This window comes from Vespula vulgaris, chromosome 20, assembly GCF_905475345.1.
Source record: "Vespula vulgaris chromosome 20, iyVesVulg1.1, whole genome shotgun sequence".
Lineage (NCBI taxonomy): Eukaryota > Metazoa > Arthropoda > Insecta > Hymenoptera > Vespidae > Vespula > Vespula vulgaris.
In genome coordinates this window covers 3,422,682-3,437,766 of record NC_066605.1, presented here as the reverse complement: position 1 = coordinate 3,437,766, position 15,085 = coordinate 3,422,682, and the positions used below count along the sequence as shown (strand labels likewise).

Genomic DNA, 15,085 nt, shown 5'->3' with positions numbered 1-15,085 from the left:
CTTCTTTCGTAAAGAGAATCCGTAATCATTTTAGAGATTCCTTTCTCTAAGCTCCAAGTTGCTATATCATTGATCTCGATTTGATCCGTATCGATCGAATACCATTCTCGTAAAATGTTTTCCGTACCACAACGGACCAACATCTCTGAATTGAATCTCAAATGAAATATATTACCTGGTGGATTGTGACAATAATCGGTACTATTTTCCTCGTAAATAAATATCACTAGCCACACTGCTGAAGACATATCAAAGGTACTTGTTGCTAAAGAGAATTCATTGATCGCGTTGAAATTAGAGATCAGCGCTATGTAGTACGGTCGTATAATTTGTTTTAAGTAGAAGGACGATTCTTGCAATCGTGAAAAGTGCAAGTTCGTGCTGGCAACACCTTCGCGAGAAAATGTAGTCCTCCATTTGAACATCATCGTTGTCATTTCCATTTCTGAGAAAAAAGAAAACAAATACAGTAATAATGATGCGTAATAAATGGGAAATATCTTTACCTTTTATCGATTCAGAGAATAAGAAAATTGCTGACTTTGATCCGTATAATTTGCGAATGTCTAAGATAAAAGGAATCTGTTCGTCGCCAATAGAAGGATCGCATGATTTTGCGAACATTGGAAGAAGAAGAAAAATAAATATCTTTAATTGTACCGCAAACATTATGTCAAGCTCGATAGGATTATTTCTCCAATTAAACTGATATACGACTACGTTCTATAAAAATTCATGGGAAAATATTTACATGTCATAAAAAGTAAATTTCATATAAATTAAAGAAATTGGATTTCTGAACTATTGAAAAAATTATTGTTGCTTATTCGAGACGGATATTCGGTTAGTCTGAGTGTCGTACAGATCGGAGTGCACGCGACGTATGTTTGTACTATGCATATTCGTGATAATTTTATCTTTTCTAGCACATTATCGATTAATAAACGTTCGTTTCATTTTCCTCTTTTACTGTTTTTTTTTTATTTTTTATTTTTTCATTGTTGTGTGAATATACAGGGTGTCCGCTCAGAGATATCCGAATAAATACATATGTCATAATTGATTTCAGTTACAAGAAAGTTTAATAAAAGAAATTTGAAGGCCTTTAAATCATCTGCAATATGGATATAAATATTTTTGTTTTGAGTTATGAATGTCAACATAATTTCATATATAGGTATCTATAAGTTTGTTCGTATATTTTTATAGTAATGCATTTTAGAATTCAATGGCAATCTAAATCATACGTTGTAAAAATTGCTCATATGCATCATTTACGAAATAATTGTTATCTTACCGAACCATATTAGTTCATATTCCATGCTACATAATTTACATTATTTATATATCAAATAGTTATATATTTTGACATATCGAATACCAATATCCGTAAAGGGCTTCTGAATATTGTATGGTCTGCCGATTGTTTTTGAAATTGTGGTATGAAAAGCAACTACCTTAATACGTAAAATGCTGATTATCTTCTGAACATACGTAGTAACAATTTTTTATTGCATATGATTTTGATTTCAAATTACCACTATTGTATTATATAAATATGCAAAAATATTCTATATATCTATTAAAAGAAACTATGCTAATCTTCATAAATCATAAAATTTACGACTAACAGTGGATGTTTATATGCACTAAGTAGACGACTGAAAATCATGCAAATTTTTTGCAATTTTCACCAATCGCGAATTGAGCAACCGTTATCGTCCAGGACATCATTGTTCTAGATAATAGGACGCCTCGCTTATAATTCTATGCATCTTCTCTACACAAGTGTAATTCGATGATGAATATCTTTTGAAGGAACGTTTTTATCATTCGCAAAACGAATAACAAATCGTATCGGCGATATTTTTAATTCTCATTGATATTTTAAACTCATGGACTCAAGGATAATATAAAATTATCGTATTATAATGTGACGCCAAAATCGCGATCTGATTGATTGTCTATACAAAGCGTAACAATAGAATTTTAATCTGTTGATTTTTCGAACGCCATTTTTATCGTTGGAGCTACTATAATATTATGACGGTCAAATCGAGCAACGCGCCTAATCGACATCTTATTGTTATTTTTATGAAATGTGTATGTGGACAACCATATTAAATTCTAGATGACTCTCATATATACTTGTTCAAGTAAGGCTTTGCAAATGGAGATCGGAAAGCATTTTATTAAGTCCTTGCTCGTTTATATCGATTAAAACATCTATTAAATTATATCAATGGAAGAGAAATTTTAACAATATTTATTAATATTTCACAATCATATGCACAATAATACAAACGTGTGTATGTAGATAGATACGTAAACACAAACAGATGTACAAGATGTTCGTTCATAAATACCTCGTGACTAGTTCAAGTTATAGAAAAGTTTTATAAAAAAAATTTGCACGGCTCTGAGTCAACTACAAAGTGCATGTAAACATTTTTTTCACTAATGCTTTCCAATTTATGACGAAAGTTAACAACTGTACATAATTGTATATATTCATATAGTAACTACTTGAAAAGTAAAATCATGTTTAATAATATATTATCATTATGCATTGTTTATGAGATAATCGACATCTTGTATGTTAACTTAAAAGTTTGAAAAAAATCGTTAATTTTACATAATTTGTAAAAGTCAATTATGTTGAACACATAATTTCCGTCAGTCGCGAGATAGAAAAAAAAAAGCAACCAAAGAGAAAAATGAAAAGAATGTTTATTAATCGATAATATGCTAGCAAAGATAAAATTATATTCTTCGCACGAATATTCATAGTGGACATCTATGTCGCGTGCACTGTGATATGCATGATACTCGCAATAAGGAAAGAGACAATAATTCATTCAGTAGTTTAGAAATCTAGACTCGTGCACTTTACTTTTTGCGACGTGTAAATATTTTCCCATGGATTTTTATTTCATAAAAAATAGTATTGACATTGAAATAAATAATGTTCGTTGCGCAATTAAAGTTACTCGCTCTCCTTTCTCTTCCGAAGATCGCAATGTTATATGAACTTCATTTTATCGGCGATCAACAGATTCCTCTTATCATAGACATTTGCAAATTAAACGGACCGAGATCTGCAATTTTCTTATACTCCGAATCGATAAAAGGTAAAGATATTTCTCATTTTTTCAAGTTATTTCTAATATGTTCATTTCTTTTTCTTAGAAATGGAAATGAAAACGATGATGTTCAAATGGATGCGTGCACTTTCTCGTGAAGGTGTTGCCAGCACGAAATTGCACTTTTCACAGTTGCACGAATCATCGTATTACGTAAAAGAAATTGCACGACCATATTACATAGCGCTGATCTCTAATTTCAACGCGATCAATGAATTCTCTTTAGCAACAAATACCTTTGATATGTCTTCAGCAGTGTGGCTAGTGATATTTATTTACGAGGAAAATAGTACCGATTATTGTCACAATCCACCAGGTAATATATTTCACTTGAGATTCAATTCAGAAATGTTGGTCCGTTGTGGTACGGAAAATATTTTACGAGAATGGTATTCGATCGATACAAATCGAATCGAGATTATGGATGTAGCAACTTGGAACTTAGATAAAGGAATCACTAAAATGGTTCCAGATTTTCTTTACGAAAGAAGATATAATTTACAAGGATTTATTATGAAGGCTGTTACAGTTAAGGTAAAACATTTTTGTCCAGATATTTTTCCCTTTTTCTATTTAAAAATATTATTTTTCGTCATCTTCTTTTTTCTTTTTTTTTTTCTTTTATATAGAGTTCATCATTTACGAATGTAAAAAAGGATGGTGTATCATACAGTATGTACCGTGAAATATTCAGAGAACTTTGTGTCACTCTCAATTTTAGTTTAGAGATTGTCTCGGAAGCAGAAGAGTATGGAAGATGGAATCCAGAAGAAAAGAGTTGGACTGGAGCCATTGCAGAATTATATGCAGGACGTGCTGACATTTCTCTTTCAGGTTTTTCTATTACCAGTGCCAGGTTGAATGCTGTTGACTTCACACATCCTGTTTTTAAGACTAAAAACTTCCTCGTTATTCGAGAACCAGAAAAATTCGGGATTAAATGGTCATCTTATTTTCAAGTACGATAACTTGCAATCGAATTTTTTATTATATTCTTTTGCATGCGTTAACTGTCATGAATTAAAAAATTATTGTTTTTGTAGACTTTCACTAATACCGTTTGGATTGCTATACTTGGAATATTAATGACTGCATCGATCTTACTAATTTTTCCCAAAATAAAAAGTGGAATTGATCGTAAAATAGGATATTTATTCATCGACAATTTTATGGAGATTTGGGGTATATTTTGTCAACAGGGACTGGCAGGTTTCAATATTTTCTATTTTCATGATTTTCAATGTTGCGTTTTATTTCGTTTTTGTAATACTTATATTAACATATAGTATTCCTTTGCTGTAGATTTTTCTGGTGGATTATCGTTAAGAATAACATACTTCTCTATATTTCTTTTGGTTACCGTTTTGTCGGCCGCTTACTCAGCGAGTTTGATAAGCCTTTTAACGTCTTTTAGCCTTATCTTACCCTTTGATTCATTCGAGAGTTTCGTTAAAGAAGGTACTCATCGACTTACCGTCATTCGTGGTACAGCTGATTATGATAAATTTGCAGTGAGTATGATAAATGTACTATTTTATGTATATGGGTTTAAGTATTATTAATTATTAAATATTGCTGTATGTGTATCTATCTATCTATCTATATATATATATATATATATATATATATATATATATATATATATATATATCTACATGTGTGTGCAATAAGTATAAGAAATCAAAGAAAAATGTTTATTTATAGAATTCGGCAGATCCGCTATCGAAGAATGTGATGAAGCTGATGTTAGAAGAGGAAAAATTGCCTCTAAATGTTCAGGAGGGATTTAAAAATGTACGATGAAGTATTATACAAGAAAGTTAAATAATATTTATATACACAGATTGTAATGAAACTACGGGATAAAATTTTAACAATGGATTATTCATATGTAGATAGAGAAGAGTAGATAGGTTCTAAAATGATTCTTGAACCTATTTTCTTCTCTACATATGATCGTTATGATTATACTTAGAGAAAATAAGGAATTTACATTACTAAAGTTTTAATACTGTAGTTTCATTACAGTCTGTGTATAGTTTTATTATTAATATTCATTATTAAATTACAGATTTGTAAAAATCGTAACCTAGCAATCTATTTGCTTGACCAAGATTATATAGTAAATCTGAAAATACCATGCAATGTGGTTCGTATTGCGACAGGAGATGTAACCAATTTTGCTTTGATTTTATCTAAGCACAATCCTTTCACCGGCATTATCAATTTTCAGTAAGAACAAAATTATTTATAATGAAAATCTTCATTTATTATATGTTAATATATTAGAAAGTACAAATTTCGTTCTAGGTTGCAGAAATTTCTCAAGAATGGTATAATGCATCGTATAAAAGATTCGACATTCAAGAAGAAATCCTTTCATATAATGAACTATCAACCGGTCCCCCTAATCAGCTTAATATCGCTTCTTATGCTTATTCTTACTGGTATCATTTTCAGTATTTGTATCTTGATTATAGAAAAGTTTATTTTTGTTCGTAAAACTAAGAAGAGGTCAATCGTAAACGAAGAAGAGATGCATCATATTTCTTCGATTAAATGATCAGGATTTTCTGTAAAAAGGAAAAAAATGTTAGAAATATTAGAAAACATTACGTGAAATGTAAATGTGCACGCTTAAATTATTCAAAATAACGGCAATGAAAAAAAAATTCTCAAAGAATTTTTATATTCAGATTATAATTTTAATAGATATTTAAAGAATAGAATAGAAATACGCGTACATATATCTAAGTTCTTGCATAATTTCGTATAGCTTTATATTTAAACGGAACTGTTTCTTTATATTCTACATGTGGTGGTGTATTTAACAGATTTGCTATATTTATCGAATGTTCGTACAGATATGTTAATTTTTTCAAACTATTTCGAATTTATATGCTTGCACGAAGTATGATATACTTATTTATGTCATAGCGTCAAAAATAATTACTTTCATTGCTTTTTATATATGAATAATGATAAGACGGTATAATGAAATCACGTTTTCGCATATTTAAAAAAAAATATCTATTTTACACGATTATCCATGATCATTATAGCAGTTACACTCTCGAGTTTGAATTTTACAGATGTTTCTTCTATTATTATGATGATCTTATATGGTTCTCTATTTTTTATATGTTCGATTAGGAGGATTCTTTCAACTGTTTTGTCTTGATTGTCTCGATTTGTCCTCGATTTTTTTCAAACTTTTGCAAGATGCTTCATTATACCACACTTTTTGCATCCTATATTGAGATCGAAATAAAATTTCGTTGCTGGATGGTTTTGATCGTATCTGAAACAAATAATATCAATGGTTGTCAGTATATTTGTAAGTAACACCTTTGATAACGTAGATCTCGATTGAGAATTCGTATTTGTCGATCATGTTTTCTTAAAAAGCTCGATATTACACATACATCCCATTTTATTTCGTTCGTGCCCGATTACGTAACATATTTTTGATTTACTACAGATGTAACGATATGTACCATCTAATTTAATCTATCTCTTTTTATTTAAAAACCGTGCATAGACTTATTAATTTGTCAACAAATAACTTGCTTTCATAATTCTGCATTTAAGTAATCACACGTAAATACTTAATTTACGTAGTAAATTTTGTGATCCTAATTTACTAAGAAATATTGTGTGAAATCCTTTTTGGTTTATTTCTGCAGAAATGATAATTTTTTCTAATTATTTATAATGTAAGTGCTTTAATATAGAAAGTTTATACAAGTTAGTTGAAGCCAATTTATATTTATGTCGATTAGGGGAAATCATATCGAAAGTCGTACATCCTGAAAAATGTAGTAAAAATTCATTGATATCTTGAAAACTGCTATCACAACTTTAAAACGTTATAGCTATCTCTCGCAATTTCAAATAACCAAGTCGAACAATTCGATGTTGAATATATCTCTGTGACATTACCTCCAACATTGTTGCTATTATACTTAGCGTTTACGGATGTATTCTATAAAGTTCTTCGTCCATTTCTTTACCTCACATTCACAAGTGTACGTATTTCTACGTAATGTGCTTTAAAACTTATAATGCACTTAACTTTATTACTTTCATCGTATTCTTGCAGCCAATTTATTGTATAGTTCACATAGAAATGAAATTAGATCGTAGAAATATTCAATATTTTCCATATTTTCTCTCTTCTTCCAATCAATTATGTAGGATCAGTGCCTTCGATGGCTAATGTGAAACTATATGAATAACTAAAAGAAAACGTTGACGTTCTACCATTCGTACAGTTTACCTATCATATTGACCTATGCTCTTTAACGAAGGCTTTGCACTTATTCAACGGGCATATCGCGATTTATATTACTTTCATTTCCTACTAGATCGTTACTATTAGGGCGTTGAGAAGGGCCATAATACTCGTAAAATTGGAAAACACTGCATTCCAGTTATGTATGAGTCTCTTTTTCTTTTAAGCCCAAGATGGGTCAGTGAGAAATAGATAACTTGTACGAATGAAAATTTTTTTCTTATTTTATTTCTTTTCGAAAGGTACAAAATTAATGGTTAGAACCCCGGCGAGATATATATTATACAAAATGGATTTTCGAATTGATAACGTCTAAGAATCTTTGATTTATGTCAACGCACGAATGAAGCTAAATAACTTTCTATAAGCACATTCTACTTCTTTATACAGTTTTTGTAGGTAAACATGTACTACTTATATGTACTCATTTATATTTTATATATACATTCATATATATATTTCATGAAACGTGATGTAGTCGTAAATCATTTCGTTAAGTACTTGTCTCGATTCTATCGATCATAATGTCTATTACATTTTTTCAATCGAAATGATATTTTAACAATTTTTATTAACATTCACTGTCCTATGTACAGTAATATAAATATGCAATGTTCATGTATTTGCATACGTTAACGAAATGGATATAAATATTTCTGTGAGCGTATGCGTGCGTCAATGCGTGCTTGTGTATGAGCGTATTCACGCATCAAATAAAATAAAGAAACAAAAGAGGCAAATGAAAAGAACCTTTATAAATCGATCGATAATAAATCTATGCCAGCAAAGATGAAATCATTTTCTTCGTACAAATATGCACACGAACATCGCGTGACTTTCGACCACTACGTCAACAATATTTCTCTCGATAATTTAAACATTTAGTTTCGTGTGATCTTCTTTCGTTGCCGGATAGAAATTTTCTCATTTTCTCTAGTAGTTGTCAAATCGTTCAAAATTGTCATATTAAAATATAATTATCCAATCGATAGAAAAAAAATGGCATTGATTGAACCATTGAAAACATTATTTATTCTTTTCCTTTTTCTTCCGAAAAGTGCAATATTATATGAATTTTTTTCTATCGGCGACGAACAGATGTTTTTTATTAGAGATATTTGTAAATTTTACGGATCGAAATCTGCAATTTTTTTATACGACGAATCGATAAGTGGTAAAAATATTTCTCATTTACATTTCGTCATTTCAATTATATTTATGTTCTTTTTTCTCAGAAATGGAAGTGACAACGATCATGTTCAAATGGAGACGTGCATTTTCTTGGGAAGGTACAGTGACTGGGAACTTGTATTTTTCACAATTGTATAAATCATCGTACTACTTCAAACAAATTATACGACCATATTACATAGCGGTGATTTCTAATTACAATGCGATTAATGAGTTCTCTTTAGCAACAAGTACCTTTGACATGTCTTCAGCTGTGTGGATAGTGGTATTCATTTACAAAGAACATGGTCCCGATTATTGTCACAATCCACCAGGTAATATATTTCACTTGAGATTCAATTCAGAAATGTTGGTCCGTTGTGGGACAGAAAATATTTTACGAGAATGGTATTCGATTGATACAAATCAAATCGAGATGATGAATGTAGCAACTTGGAGCTTAAAGAAAGGAATTACTAAAATGGTACCAAATTTTCTTTACGAAAGAAGACATAATTTACAGGGTTTAATCATGAAAGCTGTTATAGTTAAGGTTAAATATCTTTTGTTTTCTGTCTTCTACTTAGAAATTTTGGTTTTATTGTTTTTTTTTCTTTCTTCTCTTTCTTTTTCAGACTTCAATCTTTTCAAGCATAAACAAGGATGGTGAATTAGATGGTATATTCGGTAGAATATTGAGAGAACTTTGTGTCACTCTAAATTTTAGTTTCGACATTGTATCACAAGTGAAAGCGTATGGACGATGGAATTCAAGAGAAAAGACTTGGTCTGGAGCAATTGCAGAGTTATATTATGGACGTGCTGACATTTCTCTTTCAGACTTTTCTATGACTAATGACAGATTAAATGCCGTTGACTTTACGATTCCTCTTATGACCTCGAAAAATATTCTCGTTATCCGAGAACCAGAAAATTTAGCGGTTCAATGGTCGTCTCACTTTTTAGTACGATTATTTGCAATGAAATTTTTTATTCTTCTTCTCTTCATGCGTTAATCTTTATAAATTAAAAAAATGTTATTTTTATAGATTTTTACTTTTTCTGTTTGGATTGCTCTGTTCGGAGTATTAATTGCTTCATCAATCTTCCTAGTCTTACTTAAAATTAAAAGTGGATCCGATAACAAAATAGGATACTTACTGATCGATAATTTATTGGAAATTTGGGGTATATTTTGCCAGCAGAGACTTCCTGGTTTGTTTTAGTATTTCTTGATTTACGTTTCATATCTTTCTTCTATTAGATACACTTACTCAAAGTATTCTTTTGCTACAGATTTCTCTCCTAAATCTTCGTTACGAATAGTATACTTTTCTTTATGTCTTTCGATTATTGTATTTTGGGCCGCCTATTCAGCTGCTTTAATAAGCTTTTTGACGTCTGTAAATCACGTTTTTCCATTTGATTCATTAGAGGGCTTCGCTGCAGACGGTACTTATCAACTTGCAGTTGTTCATGGTACGGCTTATTATGATAAGTTTGCAGTAAGTATGAAATAATGTTATTCCATGCTTATATATATAATGTATGTAATATTATATATAAATATATACATATACATAATAATAATTATATGAAAACGAAATAAAGTATTTATTTGTAGAATTCGGGAGATCCACTTGCAAAGGAGGTAATGAAATTGATGCTAGAAGAGGAAAAGTTGCCCCGTACTGAAACAGAAGGATTTAAGAGAGTACTATAAAATTGTTATAAAAGAAAATATTAAATAACATACATATGTACTGTTTGTTAAGTAACTATGCGTCAATATTTCGGAAATGATTTCCTCATCTATAAAGAAAAAGAAAATAGGTTCCGTCAATATGAACGTGGAACTATTTAAGTTTTGAATAATAAAATTCTGGTAGAATTTTATAATACTCCAATTATGTTAATCTACTGGAATTATGATGCACACGGCAGACAGTTTTTTATATGAAATGTTCAAAATCCTTCTCTTGCTTGAATACAGGGCCTACTTTAACTCCATATTAAGTTCCGAACAGACTCCAAAATTCATCTCCGTAAGAATATGAATGCGGTAATTAATTTGCGGATAATGAAGATATTCAATACAACAAAAAATTCATTGAATATGTTTATATATTTGAACATAATGTAACTAATGTCTCAAATTTGATTCCGGGAAATAAAATAAACATAACTGGAATTCGCTAATTGTAAAATCACATCTGAAAGTATTATAACTTAAAAATTAAGCATATCCAGACCAGTGTTGATAGAACCTATTTTTTTCTTTTCTACATATTAGAAATCCATGTCTAATGTTTTGTTGTGAAATTTTGTTACACCATGTATCTAGTTTTATTATTAATATTCGATATTAAATTACAGATTTGTAAAAATGGGAGATTAGCAATGTACACGTATGACGAAATTAGAAAAAGAGTAAATTATAAAATTCTGTGTAAATTGATTCGAATTGACGCTGGGCATGTAAACAATTTTGCTTTAATTTTATCTAAGAACAATCCATTTACTGATGTCATCAATTTTCAGTAAGAATACAAATGTCTAAGAATGTAAATTTTGATTTATTTGGTACTAAAATACTATCTCTTTCTAGGTTGCGGAAATTTATGGATAAGGGTATGATGAGTCGCTTAAAAGATATATCATTTAAAAGGAAATCCAATAATATGATCCAGCATCAACCGGTTTCTTTAATCAGCGTAATATCGCTTATTTTCTTCTTATCAATTGGTATCATTTTGAGTACTTGTATTCTTATCATAGAAAAGTATATTTTCATTTATAAAAGGAAGAAAATATCGACCGTACATAATATTTCGTCGATTAAATGGTCAGAATTTTCTATAAAAAGAAAGAAAAATTTAAGAAATATTACAAAACATTACGTGAATCATGAATGTGCACGCTTAAATTATTCAAAATAACGGCAATGTACGTTCTCAAAGAATTTTTATATTCAGATTATAATTTTAATAGATATTTAAAGAATAGAATAGAAATACGCGTACATATATCTAAGTTCTTGCATAATTTCGTATAGCTTTATATTAAAATGGAACTGTTTCTTTATATTCTACACGTGATGGTGTATTTAATAGATTTGCTACATTTATCGAATGTTCGTACAGATATGTTAATTCTTTCAAACTATTTCGAATTTATATGATATACCTATGTATGTCATAGCGTCAAAAATAATTACTTTCATTGTATGTATGAGTCATGATTAGACGATATAATGGAATCACGTTTTCGCATATTTTGTTAAAAATATCTATTTTTATTTAATTCAAATTACTTTGATCAGAGTTTCAAATTTCTCATTGCAGCATTCAAAATGTATTGTATTATAACATATGTAAACTATTATATTTATATACAGATATAAGGAGTGATAATATATCTATTATATTAATACATTAATATATAATATATATAACATATAGGTATATATATACATACTTATATATTATAAAATAATATCGTTTAACAAATATTAAATACTCTCATATTACATTTGCAATGCATGCAAAATGAATATATTGTTAATGAATATTATACATTTTTGCAATCTTTACAATCGCTTTCAAATATGTCCGCAAAATTGCGATAAGAAAATATGACCCCAAATTGAATCAGAAGAATACATTAATCTTTGCTTAGAACGTAATCTTGTCTTTCTTAGATTCAAATCAAATTGAATTAGGTACTGGATCGAACGAAGGCATGACTTACTTTTCAGGATGGAACGATTTAAAGAACCTATCATGTTTTTAGCACTAAGAGCTAATGAAATCGGTTAAGTTTTTATATAAACTGAAGAATAACAGATGAATGAGAATTCAGTCATTTGTGCGATACATTTTAACAAACATATGAACATACTAATAATTTTGTTACAATCGAAGAAGATCAATCTATTGTTCCAAATGAAATAAATGTCAGCAACGCGACGGTCGTTATACACGTATGTTACTTATATACACGCCAAAAAACATGTTTGATGCTAATAAATAGAATGCAATTGGTTTGATTGATTATCTCGTTTTTTCGTCTGTAAAGGAATCAGTAGGAAATATCAAGCTCCAAAATTATAGACATACTTTTACATGTTATAACAAAGTTACTGCAAATAGAACACAAAAATGTCGGTTTGAAACAGCTTTCGTGTCTTGTTGCTGAGCAACAATATTAACATACATGCAAAAGAGGAACCTGGATTTATTCGACATACAAAAGTATTAATACTAATTTGGAAATTTGCGATTTTCCGAATATGATTATGTATGTTATGAAAAGTTTAGTTATCTTTAATCAAGTTATTTTTGATGAGTATTATATAAATATTATATATTTCGAGCTGTATTTACTTGACAAAGAGTTTTTGTAAAATCTTCTGATAATCTCTTGAGAATCTTCTGATAAATGACATAAAACATTTAATTCTTTAATTGAATTCATCTTAGAGAAATATTCTTAGGGTACTTATATCATGGAATACGTTAACTAACTACATGCAACTAAAATTAATAGACGCATCAGTAATATAAAATATCAATATATAGAAAGAATGAATGAGCCTCTCTACTTAGATATTGTTGAGATCTAGAAAAATGAGGGTAGACATGCTTAATACAGTTGAAATTTCTAGTCCAGAAGCCGTTTGATATTTATTGCGTGAAATCAACCTCGAGGAGTTCTATAGTATATACAAATTTCATGACCAATTGAAGGCCAAAAAATTCGAAAAACTCAAGAAGAACAGTCACACCGCGAAGATTTACACCGCGAATTAATAGATATTTATAAAGAAAATTGGTTCATAAAAATTGAAAAATATCAGATTTCCACAATTTGTGGCAAATTATGCATATAATGCGAATAATAAGTACATAAAGTAAAAGATATCACGTATAACACTTTATCTAAATAACGAAATGAATACAAATGTCAAAGAATTATAAATAAGAAATGATCGCTCTCCGTTTGTCTGTTTTGAAGCTACAAAAATGAAATTCTTGCAAAGATGAAATTTCTTGGACTTTATACATGAAAATTTGATTCCACATTAAGATTTGAGGAATTTGGATTCAATTTAACTATTTTAAAAATAATTAAAATTTGTAGACAATTATATTCTGAAATGGAAATCTTTGATGACAGAGTTGATGCGTAAGATTTGGTTAATAGAGCCTATAAAAAGAATCTGATCTATTTCAGCAATTATATAATAATGACAATTCAGAAATAAATCGTGATTTAAAATTTGGAACTGCAAACAAATTCAGTGTGGTTGCTATGAAAATAGAAAATTTGATGTCCATTCAGCGATTTTATTAATTGATGTGGATGAAAAACAAAGAAAAAAGCTGTTGATACTCAGGATTTATAGAATTATTATAGTTTAAGGAATGATCGAGTAGCAATTAATAGAAATTCAAATGATAAGACAATTGCCGTCACAGCTCATATGAACTTAAATTTAGGCCAGAACAAATGTTTCCTAATGAATTATATAGCAGAGAAATGTGTGCAACTCATTATTTGTTATAAAATAGAGAAACCATTCTAATTATGCTAATTTACATTTATATGGCACTGTGACAAATATTACACTGAATAAATCAATGTCATAAATTATTGGTTTTGTCACAGAAAGTGCTTTTCTGCTTAATATAAATTACTTGTTAAAAGATCTGGAGTGAAAATTTCGGCATCAATTTTCCCTTCGGCAGAAGCGTGACCATTAATTGAATTTCTAAGTTTGAAATTCAATTTGTATATTAATAATAATATGTCAATGTCAACTATAAAATCTAGGATTACCATCGACGTAGTATTCATTAGATATTTAAATAATCTGAAATATGCAACTCATAGATCACATTTCAATTATTATAAGTCAATAGTTTCTTTGTTAAAAAATAATTTCGAAAGTATTCTGTCAAAGAAGTAGTATCTGTATCCTAAATTGAATACTATATAGTCCAATAATATCTACAACGGTTTTATAAAATGTTTAAAAGTTAAGCCTAATTTTTCGTAAAGTTTTGCGAGAGAACATTTTTTCGCGTACAGGATTATTCGTGATCATTATAACAGTTACACTCCCTAGTTCGAATTTTACAGATCTATCTTCTATTATTATGATGACCTCATATGGTTTTCTATTTTCTATATGTTCGACTAGGAAGATTCTTCCAACTGTTTTGTCTACCCTCAATTTTTTGTAAACTGTTGCAAAATGCTACACTATACTACACTGTTTGCATCCTATATTACGAAAGAGATTAGATTTCATTGCTGAATGTTTCGGATCGCATCTGAAACACATGATATCTATAGTGGTCCGTATATTTGTAAGTAACACCGTTGATGACGAAGATCTCGATTGAGAATTCATTCTTGTCGATCATCTTTTCTTAGATAGCTCAATATTATACGTGCGTTTCAATTTGACTTG

The 15,085-nt window shown here is 29.4% G+C and overlaps 2 protein-coding genes across 5 annotated transcripts; both read left to right on the top strand.

Annotated features, from left to right (window-relative positions):
- Positions 1 to 3,019: 3,019 nt before the first annotated feature.
- On the top strand, positions 3,020 to 7,799 carry LOC127071150 (probable glutamate receptor). Its single transcript, XM_051010085.1, has 8 exons — positions 3,020 to 3,131; positions 3,190 to 3,677; positions 3,773 to 4,102; positions 4,187 to 4,352; positions 4,446 to 4,654; positions 4,848 to 4,937; positions 5,215 to 5,375; positions 5,454 to 7,799. Exons 1-8 carry the CDS (start codon positions 3,020 to 3,022, stop codon positions 5,704 to 5,706), a joined length of 1,809 nt encoding a protein of 602 aa, XP_050866042.1. The 3' UTR covers positions 5,707 to 7,799.
- A 270-nt stretch (positions 7,800 to 8,069) lies between these two features.
- Positions 8,070 to 12,660, top strand: LOC127071070 (glutamate receptor-like). Of its 4 annotated transcripts, XM_051009923.1 has the most exons (8): positions 8,070 to 8,611; positions 8,673 to 9,160; positions 9,243 to 9,572; positions 9,657 to 9,822; positions 9,904 to 10,112; positions 10,232 to 10,321; positions 10,984 to 11,147; positions 11,216 to 12,660. In XM_051009923.1, exons 1-8 carry the CDS (start codon positions 8,437 to 8,439, stop codon positions 11,544 to 11,546), a joined length of 1,953 nt encoding a protein of 650 aa, XP_050865880.1. In that variant the 5' UTR covers positions 8,070 to 8,436; the 3' UTR covers positions 11,547 to 12,660. The 4 variants fall into 4 exon arrangements, 2 of the variants coding, with proteins under 2 accessions (XP_050865880.1, XP_050865881.1); XR_007784822.1 differs by lacking the exon at positions 11,216 to 12,660 and having other exon boundaries at positions 9,904 to 10,086; positions 10,232 to 10,381; positions 10,984 to 11,077; XR_007784821.1 differs by lacking the exon at positions 11,216 to 12,660 and having other exon boundaries at positions 10,232 to 10,381; positions 10,984 to 11,077.
- The last annotated feature ends 2,425 nt before the right edge of the window (positions 12,661 to 15,085 follow it).